Genomic DNA, 24,027 nt, shown 5'->3' with positions numbered 1-24,027 from the left:
GCACACACAGGACAGTACACACACAGCTGACGGCAGCACACACACAGGACAGTACACACAGAGCTGACCGCAGCACACACAGGACAGTACACACACAGCTGACCATAGCACACACAGGACAGTACACACAGAGCTGACCGCAGCACACACAGAGCTGACCGCAGCACACACAGGACAGTACACACACAGCTGACCATAGCACACACAGGACAGTACACACAGAGCTGACCGCAGCACACACAGGACAGTACACACACAGCTGACCATAGCACACACAGGACAGTACACACAGAGCTGACCGCAGCACACACACAGGACAGTACACACAGAGCTGACCGCTGCACACACAGGACAGTACACACACAGCTGACCGCTGCACACACAGGACAGTACACACAGCTGACCGCTGCACACACAGGACAGTACACACAGAGCTGACCGCAGCACACACAGGACAGTACACACACAGCTGACCGCTGCACACACAGGACAGTACACACACAGCTGACCGCTGCACACACAGGACAGTACACACACAGCTGACCGCTGCACACACAGGACAGTACACACAGAGCTGACCGCTGCACACACAGGACAGTACACACAGAGCTGACGGCAGCACACACACAGGACAGTACACACAGAGCTGACCGCTGCACACACAGGACAGTACACACAGAGCTGACCGCTGCACACACAGGACAGTACACACACAGCTGACCGCTGCACACACAGGACAGTACACACAGAGCTGACCGCAGCACACACAGGACAGTACACACAGCTGACCGCTGCACACACAGGACAGTACACACAGAGCTGACCGCTGCACACACAGGACAGTACACACAGCTGACCGCAGCACACACACAGGACAGTACACACAGAGCTGACCGCTGCACACACAGGAGAGTATACACAGAGCTGACCGCAGCACACACAGGACAGTACACACAGAGCTGACCGCTGCACACACAGGACAGTACACACACAGCTGACCGCTGCACACACACAGGACAGTACACACACAGCTGACCGCTGCACACACAGGACAGTACACACACAGCTGTCCGCTGCACACACAGGACAGTACACACAGAGCTGACCGCTGCACACACAGGACAGTACACACAGCTGACCGCTGCACACACAGGACAGTACACACACAGCTGTCCGCTGCACACACAGGACAGTACACACAGAGCTGACCGCTGCACACACAGGACAGTACACACACAGCTGTCCGCTGCACACACAGGACAGTACACACACAGCTGACCGCAGCACACACAGGACAGTACACACACAGCTGTCCGCTGCACACACAGGACAGTACACACAGAGCTGACCGCTGCACACACAGGACAGTACACACAGCTGACCGCTGCACACACAGGACAGTACACACAGAGCTGACCGCAGCACACACAGGACAGTACACACAGCTGACCGCTGCACACACAGGACAGTACACACAGAGCTGACCGCTGCACACACAGGACAGTACACACAGCTGACCGCAGCACACACACAGGACAGTACACACAGAGCTGACCGCTGCACACACAGGACAGTACACACACAGCTGACCGCTGCACACACACAGCTGACCGCTGCACACACAGGACAGTACACACACAGCTGTCCGCTGCACACACAGGACAGTACACACACAGCTGTCCGCTGCACACACAGGACAGTACACACAGAGCTGACCGCTGCACACACAGGACAGTACACACAGAGCTGACCGCTGCACACACACAGGACAGTACACACAGAGCTGACCGCTGCACACACAGGACAGTACACACAGAGCTGACCGCAGCACACACAGGACAGTACACACAGAGCTGACCGCTGCACACACAGGACAGTACACACACAGCTGACCGCTGCACACACAGGACAGTACACACACAGCTGACCGCTGCACACACAGGACAGTACACACAGAGCTGACCGCAGCACACACAGGACAGTACACACACAGCTGACCATAGCACACACAGGACAGTACACACAGAGCTGACCGCTGCACACACAGGACAGTACACACACAGCTGACCATAGCACACACAGGACAGTACACACAGAGCTGACCGCTGCACACACAGGACAGTACACACAGAGCTGACCGCTGCACACACAGGACAGTACACACAGAGCTGACCGCTGCACACACAGGACAGTACACACAGAGCTGACCGCTGCACACACAGGACAGTACACACAGCTGACCGCTGCACACACAGGACAGTACACACACAGCTGACCGCTGCACACACACAGCTGACCGCTGCACACACACAGGACAGTACACACACAGCTGACCGCTGCACACACACAGGACAGTACACACACAGCTGACCGCTGCACACACAGGACAGTACACACACAGCTGACCGCTGCACACACAGGACAGTACACACAGAGCTGACCGCAGCACACACAGGACAGTACACACACAGCTGACCATAGCACACACAGGACAGTACACACAGAGCTGACCGCTGCACACACAGGACAGTACACACACAGCTGACCATAGCACACACAGGACAGTACACACAGAGCTGACCGCTGCACACACAGGACAGTACACACAGAGCTGACCGCTGCACACACAGGACAGTACACACAGAGCTGACCGCTGCACACACAGGACAGTACACACAGAGCTGACCGCTGCACACACAGGACAGTACACACAGAGCTGACCGCTGCACACACAGGACAGTACACACAGAGCTGACCGCTGCACACACAGGACAGTACACACAGCTGACCGCTGCACACACAGGACAGTACACACAGAGCTGACCGCAGCACACACAGGACAGTACACACAGAGCTGACCGCTGCACACACAGGACAGTACACACAGAGCTGACCGCTGCACACACAGGACAGTACACACAGAGCTGACCGCTGCACACACAGGACAGTACACACAGCTGACCGCTGCACACACAGGACAGTACACACAGAGCTGACCGCTGCACACACAGGACAGTACACACAGCTGACCGCTGCACACACAGGACAGCACACACAGAGCTGACCGCAGCACACACAGGACAGTACACACAGAGCTGACCGCTGCACACACACAGGACAGTACACACACAGCTGACCGCAGCACACACAGGACAGTACACACAGAGCTGACCGCTGCACACACAGGACAGCACACACACAGCTGACCGCAGCACACACAGGACAGTACACACAGAGCTGACCGCAGCACACACAGGACCGCAGCACACAGAGCTGACCGCAGCACACACAGAGCTGACCGCTGCACACACAGGACAGTACACACAGGACAGTACACACACAGCTGACCGCTGCACACACAGGACAGTACACACACAGCTGACCGCTGCACACACAGGACAGTACACACACAGCTGACCGCTGCACACACAGGACAGTACACACAGAGCTGACCGCTGCACACACGCCAGCGGACATACCACAGAACGACGAGGACGATACCCCGCCTCTACCCCCGTGAACTCTCGCGCAAGCGCGGTAGTTTGCCAGCCTCTGCCATCCTTTCCTGCTCGCCACCTTTCCTGGCACCTGGCCCGCCTAATAGGCGCCAGGCTGATGTGTGCCGAGTGCCGCCCCGGCTCTGTGCGCTGGGGAGACGTTAGTAATAGAGCGCTGAGCACAACGCTCGGAACAAGCGGGGAGTAGCGGAAGATCCGGCGGTCACTGGGCGAGCAGTGGCCAGCATTCTGCAGAGTAAGGCTGGGGCAATGGAGGGCTGCTCAGTGCTGCCGGCCGGTCAAGGACGAGCTGTGTCTGCCACCGACTCACTGTTCCCGGAAGGCAGGAGGTGAGGGGACGGAGCCGGTGCCAGAGCCCCCCGACCACCCCGGCGTGTGCTGACCCTGAGGCGGGCTGGTCCTGGCCACTTTCCCTGGCGCTTTTGTCCTGCGTGGTCGTGCATGCCCCATTCTCTATAGTCCCATGCTGCGCCTCCTCACAAGGTCGCTCATTTCTGTCCGTCCTCCCATATAGCTGTGTATATATTTTGGTGGCAGCCGCCATTACTGTACACCTTTCTCCAGAAGTCTCCCAGGTAGCGCTTACAAGTTTCGCTTCTCAGGAAGAGGCATCACCTAGGGCAGGAGCTGAGATTAGGGGGAACCTGCCATCACTTGCGGGGACTGCGGCCGGGTGGTGCGGGTATTGTTACTGTGCTGGGTTTCATAGCCAACTACAGTCTAACAGCCTTCCAGGGGTGACATAGTGAGACCTGCCTGGTGTGATGCAGCTCCTCATGGCTGACAGGTCTCTGCCTACAAACACACGGGCCACCGGCTACCACCTGGAGTGGGGCGCAGAAGCGCTTTCCCTATAGTTCCCTGATGACTTGTTAAGCGATTCTGCAGCGGTTTAGGCTGCATTTGTACTGTTCTTGGTTCGGGCAGCATGCTCCTAATGATTGGTTCCCATGAAAGGAGGTGTGTAATAATTGTTAAAGGGAATCTGCCAGTAGGAGCCACCCTCCTGAGCGTCTGTGTGGTCATGGGAAGCTGAATACACTGATACTTTACTATCCGCCATCCGATATCTTATTCCAGAGAAATCCATCATTTTCCTATATGTAAATTAGCTGATCTCCCTGAGAATCTGCCTCCAGAGCTTTTTGTAAATGAAAGGTGTTACCAGTGTGAGACATGTAATGACTGACAGTCCGCTCTCCTGATCTATATGTCTGACACTTTGTAACGTCTACTTTCAGTTACAATAAGCTCTGGAGGCCGATTCTCGTGCAGATCATTGTCCATAGATCTTAACAGCTCATTTACATATAAGAAAAACATGGATTTCTCTGGAATAAGACATCAAAGCACAGATATCAAGGTGTCATTGTCTTCAGCTTCCTATGACCTGGTGGTCTTCAGTACACTCACTCACTGGACCACCGCGGTCTTTGGTGAGCTTCAACCTGTGCTGCCCATTGGTTTCCTCGTTCCTCTTCTGGCACGGGCGGTCGGCAGTTACATGTGCTCACTTGTATTCAGACTCATCCTATGTGAACTTCTTTGTTTTAGTAAATACTTGTTTTGTCTTTTTTCCAGTGATGTATATATTTACAGTTTTTAGTTAACCCATACTGCAGTTGATCAGTGGCTTCTTTTATACACTTGTTTAAGACTCTGTTCACACATCTGTCAAGGTTTTCATTTTATTTTTCTGTCATAGGAGCAGAAAAATGAAAATGCTAGACTGCCGGATCCATCAAATGACGGATACCATGACTCTCATTATCTTATAATGGGATCCATTGGAATTTGCCACAGTGTAGCTCGTTTGGACGGTAAGGATAGCACGACATGCTGAGCTATTCACCCCATCACATATGATGGAATTGTGAGCAGAGCCTAAAGGCCCCGTCACACATAGCGATTTACCAACGATCACGACCAGCGATACGACCTGGCCGTGATCGTTGGAAAGTCGCTGTGTGGTCGCTGGGGAGCTGTCACACAGACAGCTCTCTCCAGCGACCAACGATCAGGGGAACGGCTTCGGCATCGTTGAAACTGTCTTCAACGATGCCGAAGTCCCCCTGCAGCACCCGGGTAACCAGGGTAAACATCGGGTTACTAAGCGCAGGGCCGCGCTTAGTAACCCGATGTTTACCCTGGTTACCAAAAAAAACAAACAGTACATACTCACCATCTGATGTCCGTCAGGTCCCTTGCCGTCTGCTTCCTGCTCTGACTGAGCCGCTGTACAGTGAGAGCAGAGCGCAGCGGTGACGTCACTGCTGTGCTGTGCTCTCACTGTACGGCGGCACTCAGAGCAGGAAGCAGACGGCAAGGGACCTGACGGACATCAGATGGTGAGTATGTACTGTTTGGTTTTTTTTACATTTACGCTGGTAACCAGGGTAAACATCGGGTTACTAAGCGCGGCCCTGCGCTTAGTAACCCGATGTTTACCCTGGTTACCAGTGAAGACATCGCTGGATCGGTGTCACACACACCGATTCAGTGATGTCAGCGGGACCTCAACGACCAAAAAACGGCCCAGGCCATTGTGACACGACCAGCGATCTCACAGCAGGGGCCTGATCGCTGGTACGTGTCACACATAGCGAGATCGCTACTGAGGTCGCTGTTGCGTCACAAAACTTGTGACTCAGCAGCGATCTCGCTAGCGATCTCGCTATGTGTGATGGGGCCTTTAGCTGATCCGGATCAGTGGGGGGCCGCGTCACCTGTATGTGTATGAGATTTCTATAGTCTCTAAATAACATCACCTGCTCAGTAATATATAACGTATTTTATTATAATAATCTATAATAATCTTTATTTTTATATAGCGCTAACATATTCCGCAGCGCTTTACAGTTTGCACACATTATCATCATTATCATCACTGTCCCCAATGGGGCTCACAATCTAAATATTATTATTATAACTATTGTGCACCTACACAGGTGAATAGTCCTCATTATTACTGTACTTGTGAACCTGTCACCTCCCAGGGCATTTTTAAGTAAAAGAGCCACCTTCTGCAGCACTAAGGCTGCATTCTGTGAAGGTAGCTCTTGTGTTTAGTATCCCTAGGAATGCTGAAATAATCACTTTTATACTTTTCGCGCCATACCTCTATTGAGTCCCAGAGGTATGTCTTCTCCCCTGGTGTCAACCGCCTCCGATATGTCAATCATCCCCCTGTGTCCTCCGGGTGCCGCCTTCTCTCTGTCGTGACGTCAACGGCGCCTTAGTGTTGCCAAGGCCCCAGATCCCACCCCACAGTGTGTTATGACGTACACTGTGTGCAGAATTATTAGGCAAGTTGTATTTTAGAGGATTAATTTTATTATTGATCAACAACTATCTTCTCAATCAACCCAAAAGACTCGTAAATATCAAAGCTTAATATTTTTGGAAGTTGGAGTGGGTTTTTTATTTGGCTATCTTAGGAGGATATCTGTTTGTGCAGGTAACAGTTACTGTGCAGAATTATTAGGCAACTTAATAAAAAACAAATATATTCCCATCTCACTTGTTTATTTTCACCAGGTAAACCAATATAACTGCACAAAATTTAGAAATAAACATTTCTGACATGCGAAAACAAAACCCCCAAAAATTAGTGACCAATATAGCCACCTTTCTTTATGATGACACTCAACATCCTTCCATCCATAGATTCTGTCAGTTGCTTGTTCTGTTTACGATCAACATCGCGTGCAGCAGCCACCACCGCCTCCCAGACACCGCTCCGAGAGGTGGACTGTTTTCCCTTCCTGTAGATCTCTCATTTTATGAGGGACCACAGGTTCTCTATGGGGTTCAGATCAGGTGGACAAGGGGGCCATGTCATTATTTTTTCTTCTTTGAGACCTTTACTGGCCAGCCACGCTGTGGAGTAGTTGGAGGCATGTGATGGAGCATTGTCCTGCATGAAAATCATGTTTTTCTTAAACGATACTGACTTCTTCCTGTACCACTGCTTGAAAAAGTTGTCTTCCAGAAACTGGCAGTAGGTCTGGGAGTTGAGCTTCACTCCATCTTCAACACGAAAAGGTCCCACAAGTTCATCTTTGATGATACCAGCCCATACCAGTACCCCACCTCCACCTTGCTGGTGTCTGAGTCGGAGTGGAGCTCTCTGCCCTTTACTGATCCAGCCTCTGGCCCATCCATCTGGCCCATCAAGAGTCGCTCTCATTTCATCAGTCCATAAAACCTTTGAAAAGTCAGTCTTAAGATATTTCTTGGCCCAGTCTTGACTTTTTATGTTTCTTGTACAAAGGTGGTCGTTTTTCAGCCTTCCTTACCTTGGCCATGTCCCTGAGTATCGCACACCTTGTGCTTTTTGTTGCTCCAGTAATGTTGCAGCTCTGAAATATGGCAAAACTGGTGGCAAATGGCATCTTGGCAGCTTCACGCTTGATTTTCCTCAATTCATGGGCAGTTATTCTGCGCCTCTTTTGCCCAACACGCTTCTTGCGACCCTGTTGGCTATTTGCCATGAAACGCTTGATTGTTCGGTGATCACGCTTCAAAAGTTTGGCAATTTCAAGACTACTGCATCCCTCTGCAAGACATCAAACAATTTTGGACTTTTCAGAACCCGTCAAATGTCTCTTCTGACCCATTTTGCCAAAGGAAAGGAAGTTGCCTAATAATTAAGCACACCTTATATAGAGTTTTGATGTCATTAGACAACACCCCTCCTCATTACAGAGATGCACATCACCTGATTTACTTAATTGGTAGTTGGCTCTCAAGCCTGAACAGCTTGGAGTAGGACAACATGTATAAAAAGTATCATGTGATCAAAGTACAACTTTCCTAATAATTCTGCACACAGTGTTTTCACACTGCGGGGCTGGTAATCTGGCGCCTGCACAGTGGAGCGGGTCACCGTGCTCCACTGAAGATAGTGCCGAAGTCTCGCGAGACCAGAAACATAAGAGCCACCTTCACAGAATGCAGCCTTATTGCTGCTGAAGGTAACTCTTTTACCTTAATAGGCCCGGGGGGGTGACAGGTTCCCATTAATAATATGCACATCAATCTCAAAACGACTTTCTGTACGGCTAAAAGAAGTGCCCTGACCATTCTTCAGGTGGCTACCGGTTGGAAGGTGAGTATTTTATACATACAATTCTAAAAAAGACGCCAGCGACAAAGCCATCACAAAAAAAGGCTTTACAAGGAAATACCGACAGTCTTTTCCTAAAGCATCTTTTGCTCAAAAACTATGCCGGTATGCTGTAATCTAAGATGTCGTGTGCAAATACCCTTGGAAGCTGGGAAAAATGAGACGTCACTGCCAGAGCATATTTAAGGTCAAGTTCCCACAATGAGTTTCTGAGGCAGCGTCTTACATTTACTGAAAAGTGGATGGGGTTTATAGACATTTCATACCCACTGGGCTTCTTTTTTTTCCTCTCTGCGTAAACTGACCTACGGTGCATGTTTAAAATCAACAACATGTCAATTTCTTTTGCGGGTACGCAGAGTTTTATGTGCGGATTTTTCCCTATAAAATTCCATTAGATGTGAAATATCTGCATGTAAATAACGTATGTGCATTTCTACAGCGGAAATGCACTAAAAAGGCATGTGATCCGACATGACCATATCAATAAAGTGTTATCACCCAAATACCAGGAGGTATAAAAAACAATGTACCGTAGTTTTATTTAAAATATGAAAAGACAAAAAAGAGGCAAAACAGCAGTGTGAAATGTGTGATAAAACGCAGGGAAAAAAATGCCAATAAGCTAATTTACATAATAGGTGCAGAAAATGTCCATTGAAAACTGACATTCATCATGGGAGCGCAGCCTTGTTGAGTGTTTCAGATATGTAGTGTTAGTTCCTACCAAATGGCTGAAGGAAAATAACCAGTAACAGAGTATTGTGCACCCACAGCACATTGATGCACATGGAGAGCAAAAGCTAGTCAGTTCTTCCAATACTACAGAAGATCTACTGTGGCGCAGATTGCTGGAAAGGTTGATGCTGCCTTTTAATAGACTGTGAGAACGCATAGTGTGTCACATCTTTCTGTGTAGGCACTGGCCAGTCAGACTGCCCATGCTAACCCCTGTTACTTGCTAAAAAGTGCCTACAGTGGGTACCTGACCTCTGGAAGAAGGTTGCTTGGTCTGAGGAATTGAATTTTGGTTTACATCCCGTAAATAACTGGGTACTACGTACATGAGGAAGGCATGACACATTTATGGATTAGGTGAACTGCGCAATGTTCTGTTGGCATTCACATGGAAGGTACTTTGACATGTACCACCTACCTAAACATAGTTGCAAATCGATACACCCCTACATGGTAACAGTATTTCCTAAAGCACCACGCCTGCATTTTTTTAAATTTCATCACTGTAGAGGTGTCACTAATGTAAGTTCCTTGGCTCTAGTATTATAGCTGCCAGACGCCGTCTTCTTCTATTATCGGTGCTGATCCAGTCAGTCTTCTGCAGTTTGTGACCTGTCGGGTGGCTCCAGTGTTTGCAGGGTGAGCCTGAGGTGACATCTCAATGTAAATGTATGGGAGAGAAAACGATGTTCTCATAGACTTACACTGAGAGCTTGTAATAGTTACCTCTGACTTCCGATAAGTCAGGAACTATGGTCACAAGAAGGCGGATTGGGGCTGGAGCTGCGCCGGGAAGAGTGGAAAACAGTGGCTGGTCAGTATATTACTAGGGGCAGGAAATGTGGATTAGTGATGCCACTCCAGCCCTGAAAATAAAAAAAAAAAAAGGTGGAGTGGGGCTTTAATGCCAGGGGACCCTTAGAATGCCACTCCCTAATACACTGCAGCATTACCATGTTCCTCAAGTCATTCTTGAGTAAAGACTTCAACATTTTGTCTTTGGCTACAAATTGACAATATCTTACTGTGATCAAGTACTTGCGGGCTGCATTTGAAAAACAAGTCCAATTCATGGAGTTCACAAACTTCTCAGGGATGTAAAAGATATGGTTATCTGTGGAGGTAATTATATTTTTATTACTGTATATACTCGAGTATACGCCGACCCGAGTATAAGCCGAGGCACCTAATTATGCCACTGAAAACTGGGTAAGCTTGATTCGAGTATAAGCCGGGTATGTATTGTCCCCTCATCCCTGTCCTGCTATGTGTGGCTCCCCCCATCCTGTCCTGCTCTGTGTGGCTCCCCCCCCCCCCCCATCCTGTTTTGCTCTGTTTGGCTCCCCGTTGTATGCATGGCTCCCCCTCCCGTCCCATGTTGTATGCATGGCTCGGCTCCCCCGTCCCATCCTTGTATGCATGGCTCGGCTCCCCCGCCCGTCCTCCCCCGTCATACTTGCCCTCCTCGTGCCGTCACTGCACGTCCCTGCATCTCCGTTGTCTCAATTCGGCAGCTTTTCCTGTGCTGAGCGGTCACGTGGTACCATTCATTAAGGTAATATGCTCTCCACGCCTATGGGAGTGGAGACGCGTGCATATTCATTACCTTAATGAGCGGTACCACGTGACTGCTCAGCACAGGAAGCACTGCCGCACCTGGACAACAGAGATGCGGCGAGGAGGGTGAGTATGATGTGACAGCTGTCAGCTCCTGACGCTGCTCCACCGCTCCCCTCCCCCTGCCCTGCTGGCTTTCTGGACAATGGCTTGTGTATAAGCCGAGGGGGGCGTTTTTAGCACAGAAAAATGTGCTGAAAATCTCAGCTTATACACGAGTATATACGGTACTCTGTCTTCATTCTTTAGCCAGATATGTTGAGTGCATCACAAAGCCAAAAGATTCAAAATTGTTAAAGGGACTCTGTCACCCCCAAAATCGTATATGAGGTAAGCAAACTGTCATCAGGGGCTTAGGCTTCTTTCACACTTGCGTCGTGTGACGTACGTCGCAATCCGTCGTTTTGGGGGAAAAAACGGATCCTGCAAATGTGCCTGCAGGATGCTTTTTTTTTTCCCATAGACTGGTATTGTCGACGGATTGCGACGTATGGCCATTCGTAGCGTCCGTCGTGCACTGGATCCGTCGTGTTTTTGCGAACCGTCGGCACGAAAAACGTTCAATGTAACGTTTTTTCGTACGTCTCGTCCGCCATTTTCTACCACGCATGCGCGGCCAGAACTCCGCCCCCTCCTCCCTGGACTTTAGAATGGGCAGCGGATGCGTCGAAAAACTGCATCCGCTGCCCACGTCGTGCATAATTTTCACAACGTGCTTCGGTACGTCGCGAAGACGCTTAGCGACGGACCCGTACCGACGCAAGTTTGAAAATAGCCTTATCTACAGCATTCTGTAATGCTGTAGATAAGCTCCTGATGTATCCTAAAAGATGAGAAAAAGAGGTTAGATTATACTCACCCAGGGGCGGTCCGGTACAATGGGCATCGTGGTCCGGGGCCTCCCATCTTCTTACGATGACGTATTCTTCTTGTCTTCTTGCTCCGGCGCAGGTGTACTTTGTCTGTCCTGTTGAGGGCAGAGCAAAGTATTGCAGTACGCAGGCGCCGGGAAAGGTCAGAGAGGCCCAGCGCCTGCGCACTGCAGTACATTGCTCTGCCCTCATCAGATTTGTAGGTTGTTCTATTTTAAGCCAAAAATAAATACATAAAATAAAATAACCTAGGAACCTTTTAAGTAAAACAAAGAAAAATATAAATTGCCTCTAAAATTGTGTGTATCCTTTCTGTTGCTAACATCTTGGTGGCAGATACTAGAGAAAACCATCACAGGTCTCAGAAGAAGTCCACAGCTTGGTGGCTCCGGACTGTTCGTCTGCCAGCATACAGATCAGGCATGTTGATGTGTTGTACATAAGTGTGCCCATAATTTCCAACACTTTACAATGCGTATTCTGCTTTTTTGTGTGATAGTGTCATCTAGCCAACAATCTAAAGGATTCAATCATGCGCATCTGTTCTGTCAGGTCACTTTAGAAATTGTGCTGTACAGGTATGTGCTGTGCAAGCCCCACCATGAAATCATCAAATAACATTGGGAAACTAATGCTGAAGGACAAGGGAAAATACTCACTTTATGGCCACATTCACACGCTCACTATTTGGCCTGAATTTTACATCAGTATTTGTAAGCCAAAACCAGGAGTGGAACATTGAGAAAAATATAATAGAAACATGTCACCACTTCTGCATTCATCACCCACTTCTGGTTTTGGCTTACAGATGCTGATGTAAAATACTGAACATGTGAACATGGCCTAGTTTCTCTATTGCATGGCATCTGTTATTCTTGAATACACAGCATAATAAACTTTCACCCTTGGGCAATTTTAAATGGTTGTGATCACTGGGGACTCCACAGTTGACTTGAAGGGGGTTCCTGAGCCCCATTTGCTCCTCATTCCATCGATCGCAATTTGAAGCAGGCTGTTTGCATCTCCATGGACCGTGAGTAGATTGTCCGCGTGTATGCATAAACACGGATCTAAACGTCTTTTGGCAACCATGCCGTAATGCGAAACGGTCTTGGACCTCCAGTGATAAGACCTATTCTGTGGCTCGGTGATTAGTCCTTTGTATTTTTTTTAAATTGGATGTAAGGTTGGACCATGTGCACATCGATAGCCAATCCAGCTTCATAAATGTAACCACTTTATGTTTATATTTTTTGCTGATTTTTAGTATAGAAAAAAATAGCACAGTACAATGCAATTGAGTGTGGATGTATGAAATGCAACAGATTGTGTCCATCTGGAGAATTTATAATGTACCACATGTCCTATCTGTCACAGCATTCTTACCGCAAAATAGGCCAAGTCTGCCTCAAAATCTGCCTGTAAAAGGTGCATACTTTGCTGCAGATTTGTAAGAAGTTCTGATACTATACCTGCGCATACACTCTGAAGGGTTGTTTCCTCTAAGGAGACATTTTGGCTCATAAGGCTAGGGGCTGTCATACAACTGAAGTTCACTCCGTGCTGCAGCTATATCAAGGTGCTATAGAAGTCAGTAGGGACACATTGGAAAGCAAGTTGCAAAAGATCCAACCAAGTCCGGGTTTTTTTTTTTTTTTTTTTTTTTTTTTGCGACTTGCTTGTTGCTCTAAAGGTAGTGTAGGTGTCGCAATGCAACCCTGTTCGCTTGTATAGCTCTGTGATGTAGCAACGGCACTACGCAAACTTCGGTCACATGATTGCTGTTGTGGCCAAAGGTGGCATGTAGTCCTAACCTAAAGGATTGCCTATGCTTCGGGCCACTGAATGAGGCTCGACATGAAATTAGACGCACAGAGGCCATTGCTTTAGTAGTTTTAGGGCATTTTGTGGCACTTGTGTATTCTTATCTTCTGTATAAGTTTTTTGTTACATTCATGTGGATTTTCTATCTGGAAAATTTACTGTGGATGAGATTTTATGAAATTCTGCAACATATCTTGAGCAGTGCTGTGGACTTGACATCCCAAGCATGTACCCTAAGTTTAGGCTGCAAATATTCACCACTGATTTCACCATTTGCACTGCAAAGAAATCTGGAGTAGACTTGCAGCTTTTCACAGCATAAGGCCGGGAACACACATGTGCGAAATACGGCCGAGTCTCGCATGTTAATTTCCGGCATTGCCGCCGTCACTCAGGAGCAGAGCGTGCAGCTCCATGTATTGCTATGTGGCCGTACGCTCCGCTCCTGAGTGACAGCAGCAATGCCAAGTATTAACATGGGAGACTCGGCCTTATTTCTCGCATGTGTGATCGCAGCCTAAATCTGTATAGAGCATTCGTGCCATTCGGAATGTCATATTCTTCTGCTGGTAACTGCATTTTGTGCATCTAGTAGTTTGTATTTTCCATTTTCTTTATTAGTGATCTCACACTTAAGAGGGACTCTGTCAGCACAGAATGACTTTATACTAGGTACAGGCGCTCAGCGCATCATGTCGGAGCCAATCATTTAACTCCACCTGCATGGAGCATTATATGGGGCATCTATGGGGCCATAAAGAACTGCATGAAGCATTATATGGGGCATCTATAGGGCCATAAAGAACTGGATGGAGCATTATATGGGGCATATTTGTATATGGAGTATCTTATGGGGCCATAATGAACTGTATGGAGCATTATATGGGGCATATTTTGTATGGAGCATCTTATGGGGCCATAATGAACTGTATGGAGCATTATATGGGGCATATTTTGTATGGAGCATTATATGGGGCCCATCATGAACTGTATGGAGCATTATATGGGGCTCCTAATTCAATATGGATATTCAAAAACACTTAACCTACTGATGTCTCAATTAATTTTACTTGTATTGGTATCTATTTTTATTTTTGGCATTTACCGGTAGCTGCTGCATTTCCCACCCTAGGCTTATACTCGAGTCAATAGGTTTTCCCAGTTTTTTGTGGCAAAATTAGGGGGGTCGGCTTATACTCGGGTCGGCTTATACCCGAGTATATACATTATATGGTTTTATTATGGACTTTCAGTTTGAAACAAAAATCCTATTTTTTTGTAAAACTTATTTTCAATTTTATAAAATGTTTAGTGTTTTTTTTGCATGTAAATCTATATACACAAGCACAGTTGTAGTTTGGCTCATAGAAATAATTCACCCCTTTTCTCAGGGACCAAAAGGTGATCTCCAGCAAAAAAAAATTTGCTTGCATGAATAGAGTATTTTGTTTTGATGAGCAGGAAGCATGGGAATGGCACTCAGCCTAGCCCTTGTAAAGCTGACTGTGGGTAGTGGGCATAGCTACGTCCCTTTTAGTCATGGAACAGGGGCGAGGTAAAGAGTTTGGCCACATCCTTTTACCTGATCCAAAGCCCATACAGAGGCTTGCAGCCTTATAGTCTCTTTGTTGGGGGTATATGATGTAATGCTCTATATTACTAGGTGTAATGGAAGGGGGCACCACATGATTTACTTGCCTAAGGCTTTCCACCAACACCTCTGGAGCTACTGTAGGTAGTAGGCACTCTGGAGAGGAGGCTCCAAGAGCAGCTGCTGAAGAGCTCCATGTTTCATGCTCCACGTTTCCTTTGTTTGGAATATGACTTGTAGTTGAAATAATTAGGCCAATATTTAAGAAGTATTGCATTATTAATACTTAAGTTTTCATCTTGTGAAATTCTAAGCTACAGAAAGCAAGCTACAAAGAAATCCTGTTGCCTATGAATAAATACTGTTTGTTAATAATGTACAGTACCTATGTGAATTGTTTTCAGAAGAAAATTAAAACCTATAGCTCGTAAAACAACGTTGCAATTCCAGCTACTTTGGCATGACTTTAATACTAGGTGGTAATTCTCTTCCCTATCGTGTGGTGTTTATGTGCATGCACAGAATAGAACGTGTGTGTGTCAGTGCGAGGTTGCAGTGTTATTTCATCAGCCACTTGCAGTAAGATCTTGATCTTTTTCTGTATATGTTTGCCATGAGCACTCTTAAGTCTGTGTTAATAACTAGGAAAATTGGAGTTGGAATTTTTTTAATATTCTACTTTAAAATATTTGATAAAAAAACCCCTCTTTTTACAAAGATAATACAAATCTATTTTATACTGTCTATAACTTTTTATTGTACAGATATAGCAGGAACGTAAGCTAGCATTGCTTATTATTGTGCATATAAATATGTACATATATGTATAGCTTTGCATTATTTTAACACACATACACAGCATATTATTTTTTTAAGCAACATGTTGTAGGAGTTCATACCTTCAATACATGAAATCAAAAATGGTGTGAAGTTGTTAGAAAATTCCGTAATTATAATAGTCCATATGTTAAGTTGGTATGCGAAGAAAGTTTAGAGAAGAGGAAACTTTGAAGTTTTTGTTTATAGAAACTGAAGAAAAAAAAGTTCTCCTAAGAAAAAGCTGGTGGCAGGAGTGTAGAGGAGCAGCATATGGCATTAAAAGGAGCACAGCTGGAGGTAGCATTTCCATCTGAACATGATGTCAGAGCAGCTGACAGCTTGCCATCCCTCAGCCTTTTATTCTAACACACAGCCAGGGAGTTAGTGTGTGCAGAGCTGTGTGGGGAAAAGGTATCTTATTCCTCTCTAACATCCTCTCCACTTTGCATCTGTTTGTCAGTCTGTTTTTTTTTTTTCCTCCCTTCGTGTTTTTTTTTTTTTTTTTTAAATTTCCTTGAGTCGATCAATATACAACCAGCATACAGCACTTGAGAAGGGAGTACATCATCGGGTCTATGTATAAAAAAGGTAGGACTTGCAGTAAATGCAGTTGTATATTGATTATCATTTCTTCTTTCTATATTGTTTCCTACTTTTTATCATGGCCTATTTGATCTAAAACCTCCTGGTAGCAGCTTCTCTCTGGAGCCTGCTGTTCACCATTATTTAGAACATTAACTTGTTTTGTGATCATACGCTGCATTGTCGGTGTGGTTAAAACTGTACACCGTTTCTGAGAATCTCTTATAAAGAATACATGCTGCAATTATTTGTTTGTTGTAGTATATGGTGGGTGTTTATTATGTTGTTGCAGGTTTCATGCGCTTCAAATCCTTTTTGTTTTTTCTTTATATTTTTTAGTTTTACATTCAAGTCATTTCTGGCACACTGAAGAATCAGGCCTATATTAAGGTTGTGTGCTTTCTGATCTTTGATGTGTCCTTTTTATCTACTTAGGTTAAAAAAATCACCTTCCTGACTATGTTGTTTACATTTCTACATCTACCTGTTCTAGGAATATATTGTATATTCTGCATTTCTCCTCCGTACTTGTTTATGTACTAGTAAACTAATTTAGAACTTGTAGATGTGAGCTGCTTGAATTGGCCAGACAGCTGTAATCGCACTCCTCTATTCTTAATCTCTTTATCTGGGCAGCAGCTGCCATATGGCCACCGTCAGCTGGATCAGATGTTTATAAGCTTCCTTCTTCGTCCCTCTGTCCTTTCAGCCTACTAATTTGATCACAGCTACCTTGTGAGCTGCCCTCAAATCTTTATTTTTAGCCCTCTTAAGGATTAGGATTGATGTGGGTTACAGGGCACTTAAAGTGATTGTATTTGTTAATCTTTGCATTCTTTTGTTTTGTAGTGATAGCGTAAGATTTTGTTTATTGTAAAATATATGTAGTTACTGAATTTTTTTTTTTCACTTTTGTATGTAATTTTGTATTGGCACAATTTATAGATAATTTAAATAGCTGCACGCTAGGTTTACTGTGACTGCATGGCCTGATTAAAGTGTGAACAAACTTCATAACAAACATCATAGTCCCTCTATACCTATTGAATAAGGTTTGTGTTATACATTTTTGTTCATCCTTTCTGTTCTATGGCTTATTGTGAAGGGTATGTCCATTAGTGAGACATAAAATGTTAGTCTGATCTGTGAAACTTGTGATATATATTTTTTCTTTTTAAAATGGCAGTTCTAGAGCTACGAACACTGTCAGTATGTTCACATTTTTCTTAAAGGTTAAGTCACTGAAAATTTCCTATAGTGCCCTTCTAATTAGAATCATCTAATGCAAGATTTCTGTTGTTTAGGTTATGAAGACAGTATGGATTTTCCAGAACATAGCAGACATTTGCTACAGTGTTTGAGTGAGCAGAGAGATCAAGGATTTCTGTGTGATTCTACTGTTCTGGTAGGAGATGCCCATTTCCGAGCTCACAGAGCTGTACTGGCTTCATGCAGCATGTATTTCCACCTCTTTTATAAGGATCAGCTAGACAAAAGAGACATTGTTAACTTGAACAGTGACATTGTTACAGCTCCAGCCTTTGCTCTCCTGCTTGAATTCATGTATGAAGGGAAACTCCAGTTTAAAGATCTGCCTATTGAAGATGTGCTTGCAGCTGCCAGTTATCTCCACATGTACGACATTGTGAAAGTCTGTAAAAAGAAACTGAAAGAAAAAGCTACAACAGAGGCAGACAGCACAAAAAAAGAGGAAGACTTTTCAAGTTGTTCAGATAAAGTCGAAAGCCTTTCAGATGGTAGTAGTCACATGGCAGGTGATCTGCCTAGTGATGATGAAGATGGTGAGGCTGAAAAATTGAACATTCTTCCTAGTAGAGGTGATTTGACAGCTGACTCTGAGAACATGTGGTTGAGGTTGTCCTCTGATTCCACCAGCATTACTCAAACTAGCGCAGAAACTGAAACGCACACAACCGCTGTGAAAACAGCACCTAGTCCTTGCAGCTCAGCTGGCTCCTTATCTGCCAGGTCTAATACTTCTGTAAGGGATACAGCAGATTCAGACTGTGTTCTGGACCTGTCTGTGAAATCCAGTGTGTCGGGAGCTGAACCACTGAGTACCTCCTACTTCTCTCCAGCAGAAACACTGAGAAACAATCTAGTTCATGTAAAAGTAGAAAAAGAAGCATCATGTGATGAAAATGATATAGATACTACTGATTATGATATGGAACATAGCACTGTGAAAGAAGGCATAAGTAACGATGTAAGGACACATTATGAGTCCATCCACTTAGGTTCTGCACGAGAAGATTCAGTTCTGAGAGAGTTGGATCGTGATGACAAGGCAAGTGATGATGAAATGATCACTCCAGATAATGAGAGAGTTCAGATAGAAAGCAACATGGACACCAGTCTACTTCCTTTTGTTTCAAACATGCTTAATCCCGCGGGGCAAATATTTATGTGTCCACTTTGCAACAAAGTTTTTCCAAGTCCACATATCCTTCAAATACATTTAAGCACCCACTTTCGAGAACAAGACGGTATACGAAGTAAACCCACTAATGATGTCCATGTCCCTACTTGCTCTCTCTGTGGTAAGACTTTTTCTTGTATGTACACTCTAAAGCGTCATGAGAGGACTCATTCTGGGGAAAAGCCTTTCACCTGTACTCAGTGTGGCAAAAGTTTCCAGTACTCTCACAACCTGAGCCGGCATGCTGTTGTTCACACACGGGAGAAACCACATGCTTGTAAGTGGTGTGAGAGAAGGTTTACACAGTCTGGAGACCTGTACAGGCACATCAGAAAATTTCACTGTGAACTAGTAAACTCTTTATCTGTTAAAAGTGAAGCATTGAACTTGCCCGGGGTGAGAGACTGGACTTTAGAAGATAGTTCACAAGAACTGTGGAAATGAATGCAATGTATGTTCATGCACGCCTGCGTACAAGGTTTAGAGTTATGTATGCACGCAGAAAAGTACACATATGCACTGTCGGCGTATTTAACAAGATGTTAAATATTCCCTTTTACACGCAACCTAACATTTTTCATTCAGAGAGACATCTAAATTTTATTATGCAAACCTAAATCGAGCCATGTCATTTTAAGAATAAGAACCCATGGGAAAAGCATTTGTTTAACTTGAAAATGTAGTTGTTGTAACAGTGTTGCACTTTATGAAATGAACATGGGTCTCTACACTGAATGTTGTATTAAAATCAAGTTATTATATTTATTTAGTTGATTCGACGTTGGGGAGGTTTATGCATTGGCCAGTAAACGCTGGGAACTGTCTAACGACATTCTATTATTTTGGACACCTGACTACTGCAGTAAAGCTACTTTATAGGTTTTCCTCTAAACTGAATATATCCTCTACCTTCTCTTTCATTGTAAAGAGAAAGGTATACATGCTTCCATTTAAGGAAGAGCCTCATTTTTCACATTATCTAAAAAAAAAAAAGTCATGAATTGTGAGGATAATTTGTATAAAAATCAAACCTATTTTACAGAAAAGGATTGTGAAGGTAGTTAAATGTTTAACTTGGCTTTATAATGTATCATTTCGTATAACTTAAATTAATGAAGTGTTGTCAAACAACTTGAACGCTGCTTTTAGTTTTCCTCTGCTAACTATTTAAACCGAGCCGCATGAATAGTTCTTCTATCATTAATATTATGTACTTAAAAGATAGTAATTTATTTGTACATAATTTTATCTGAAAGAAATATGCTGTTAAAATTGCATCTTTATGTTCTCATGACACAGTGCACAGTGGTGTACGTGTATTTTCTACCTTTTTCTCAGATTTCATTTCAGCCACCACTTGTTCCCTGAAATATACACTTGTTTACAGATATTTACAGATTACGTATTTAATTAGTAAGTATATAAAATGTGCATTCTGAAAAGGAAGAATATTAAATGAATGGCACTTAATTTACTAATCATTTTAGAATTAAGAAAGATATATGCATACTTTAATGCTTGAATTAAGACAAAGCAATAGATGACCTAATACAAATTCAGGTTCAAAGTTCTAAAAAAAATAAATAAAAAAAAAGCAGTGTTTTTCATGGTCACTTGAGAGATTAACTTTATCAACTCCTAGAATATTTTTCCCTCCTACCCATACTGATGTAGTATGGCCAAATTATAGCCATGTTGAAATAATCCTAAAGGGTCAATTTTATTTTTTATGGAAGCTATAAACACCTGAAATGTAGAGTTGCTAACACGAGGAGCATTTCCAATAAATGAAAATATATGCTGCATCATTATTATTTTTTTTATCAGAAAATGAAGATTTAACTAGAGCTAAATGGAGGAAAAAAAGACAATTCAGTGGAACAATGTGTATGTACTTGAAGTTTTTATAACAATTGTATTTAAGAATGGTAAATTGAATTGAATAACATGGATATGACAATCAATGAATATGTATTGGCAGTTAGAGTTTTGCTTTTTATTTAGCATTTTAAAATGTGTGGTTTGTGATTTACATTTGTTTAATAATTAGACGTATGTCTAGCCTTGACAATCATTGTATTTTTTTTTCCAGGAAAGGGGTGGGTAATTTATTATTATATTGTTTTATTTTGTATTTCGTGTAGATGTTCGAGATATTTCAAACCGTGTGATATTTCAATAAAACAGATGAATTGAAAAATGTGCCATCCATTTACTATTGTTTTATTTACCCATCCTCCCCATAATAGCCATAATGTATGTAGCATATTCTGTACAGTGTTCTTTGTATAAGTTGACATTGGATGAATTTATAGAATTGATACAATTCTAATTTTAATGACGGATGTCAGGTATGTACCCTCAACAAGCTATCACTAAGAATAATATAGAAAACGCTTTTCCATTTGAGTAATATACCAATATGTGAGATTTTAAAGCATTGCATGAACACTCCCATGCTTTACTTTTGCCACAGTCAGAAATAGATTTGAATATAGATTTTGTATGAATACATTTGTCATGATTTGGGCAGATTTCTAGTTTTATTTGCACAGCTTTACACTCGACATTTTCAGTGAAATATTGGAAACTTCGATATAGAAACATTTGATATGGACAGTGCAAGCTATTATAGTAAGATTTATTTTATAATGCACAAGGGTCAGTGGTCAGGTTACACCTGTGAAAAATACTTTTTGAATTGTTTTTTTTTTGTTTTTTTTATATAGCAAGATATCCCCTTTCTGTAGCATTATAGGATAAGTCGCTGGACCAGTTGTACTATAAAACATATTAATGTTCTCTGCTCAAATACACATTTACCTTTGTCTCCCATTTATAAACTAATTTAGCAAAGGAGCCCAAATTAAATCCTGTTAGTTTGAGAAATTTTATGGAATATGTGCATTTTTGTTGCAAAGAATCTTAGAAATATGTTTAACCCTCAAGTGGTGAAGTGGGGTTTTTGTCACGCAACTGGTGATGGGTTTCCTATACCCCAGTGTTTAGAAATCTCTTAGGCTGCCATCACACGGTCAGTATTTGGTCAGTATGTTACATCAGTATCTGTAAGCCAAAACCAGGAGTGGAACAATCAGAGGAAAAGTATAATAGAAACATATCACCACTTCTGTATTTATCACCCACTCCTGGTTTTGGCTTACAAATACTGATGTAAAATACTGACCAAACACTGATAGTGTTACGGCAGCCTTATTTTTACAGAAAATGCAAAAATCACGTTTGTTTTAATTGTTTTCTTATTGGCGATTGATTACACTTGTATAACAAATTTTTGACACCCACAAATCGGAAAATGTAATACTTTGATAAAAATAAAGACGTTTTCAAAATTTGAAAATGTTTAAAAATGAATTCCATGAGTGGTGATGTGGGGTTCAGCAAGGCCAAGACAGCACTTAGCCACAGCTAGCTCTGTTATGCGTGGCCAGAAGAAAGAGGCCTTGACGACATCCTGTTGACAAGGAAATGGATGAAAGCTGGTGAGACACGTATCCGCCGAACAAAAATTCACCAGTTGAGGGTTAACCATAAAAATAATTTTTCAGTGTTTACATTTTATTATTGCTGCAGTAAAACACCAGAATATTGTACAGTCTCGACTCATCGGGTCAAACGCTGACATTACCTGTTGTAAGCAATCTAAATAAAGTCTTAATGATGATATAACAATGCACATACAGTTTAGCTAAAAAAAAAAATTACTCTTAACTAAGACCTACAGTAAGGATTTTTTAAACATAGACTGAAATGTCACAAAGAAATGATATGGTGTATATTTAAGAAACTTTTTTTTAGTTCAGTAATTGTTTTAATTAATTTCATAAATTCACTGTCGTATTTATTTTTAACCATTACGTTTCTTCTTGTCAACACTTATTTTTCTGGCAGAAACTTAAACCTTTGTTTTAGATCTCAAAGAAATCTTATTCTTGATTTATTGTTACAAGCTTTGAGGAAAACCTCTGACTGTGTTATTATTATTATTTTTTTTTAATCTTATGGCAAGTATGTTCTTACAATTTTTAGTCTGCCATTTCAATTTCTAATTCTATGATAACTCTACACCCCCATGAATTGTGACTGCTTTTTGTGTGTTTTACTTTAATATTTTCTTTTTCACTAGCATTTTTTTTCACTCTTACAAATGTGTAGATTTCCCTGATGGCTATGCATTGAATCATCATCTATCAGCATAAAGTAAATGATTGGGTCTCTCACGTCTGCCCTAATCTTAAGTGACGTTATAGTACTGACAGGTGTTTCGCAGAGAAGATGGCAGAGATTGGTGACTTAACAGCCAGGCTGTTTGGTGTGGTCAAGCAAGATTTAAGACAAATCGCATGAGGACACAGATTGTGTTATATTAGATTTCATAAGTACATTATTTGAATGAGTAGGCCATTCACAGAATGTATTTGTGCTCATGTATTCTAACAAGTTCACTAGGACAATTAAGTTCAGAATATTGGATTAGACACAGCCACAGATACACCAACCACTATCCACCAATAGTTTAAATTAACAAGAATATTAAAAATAATTATATATATATATATATATATCATATATTAGTGACTGGCGTTCTGTGGAGAAAAGTGTGGAGAACCACTAACATACCAGATAGGGACAACCACAGCCAATATATAGAGGTACCCAGAAAAGTCACCAGACAGAGATTAGATATAAAAAAATGCCTTTATTGTATCTGGCAGAAAATAATATAACATTAATAATTTGTGCGCACAACAGGACAATTAATTATTTAAAATAAGAATAAAATGAATACAGGGAGATAATAAAAAGGCTGGCCCTATTGTATATCCAAAATATAGGTTTAATACATCCCCTAAAATTATATATAGACAAAGCTATAA

The 24,027-nt window shown here is 43.3% G+C and overlaps 1 protein-coding gene across 7 annotated transcripts; it reads left to right on the top strand.

The window, feature by feature from the left end:
* Nucleotides 1–3,524: 3,524 nt before the first annotated feature.
* Nucleotides 3,525–21,340, top strand: ZBTB18 (zinc finger and BTB domain containing 18). 7 transcript variants are annotated; one of them, XM_077289110.1, is made up of 3 exons: nucleotides 3,535–3,847; nucleotides 5,224–5,338; nucleotides 17,994–21,340. In XM_077289110.1, exons 2-3 carry the CDS (start codon nucleotides 5,296–5,298, stop codon nucleotides 19,571–19,573), a joined length of 1,623 nt encoding a protein of 540 aa, XP_077145225.1. In that variant the 5' UTR covers nucleotides 3,535–3,847; nucleotides 5,224–5,295; the 3' UTR covers nucleotides 19,574–21,340. The 7 variants fall into 7 exon arrangements, with proteins under 7 accessions (XP_077145230.1, XP_077145229.1, XP_077145225.1 ...); XM_077289111.1 differs by having other exon boundaries at nucleotides 3,555–3,753; XM_077289115.1 differs by lacking the exon at nucleotides 5,224–5,338 and having other exon boundaries at nucleotides 3,525–3,753.
* The last annotated feature ends 2,687 nt before the right edge of the window (nucleotides 21,341–24,027 follow it).

Source organism: Ranitomeya variabilis, chromosome 2 (genome assembly GCF_051348905.1).
Source record: "Ranitomeya variabilis isolate aRanVar5 chromosome 2, aRanVar5.hap1, whole genome shotgun sequence".
Taxonomy (NCBI): domain Eukaryota; kingdom Metazoa; phylum Chordata; class Amphibia; order Anura; family Dendrobatidae; genus Ranitomeya; species Ranitomeya variabilis.
The sequence above is the reverse complement of the archived record's forward strand: the minus strand, read 5'-3'. Positions and strand labels throughout refer to the sequence as shown.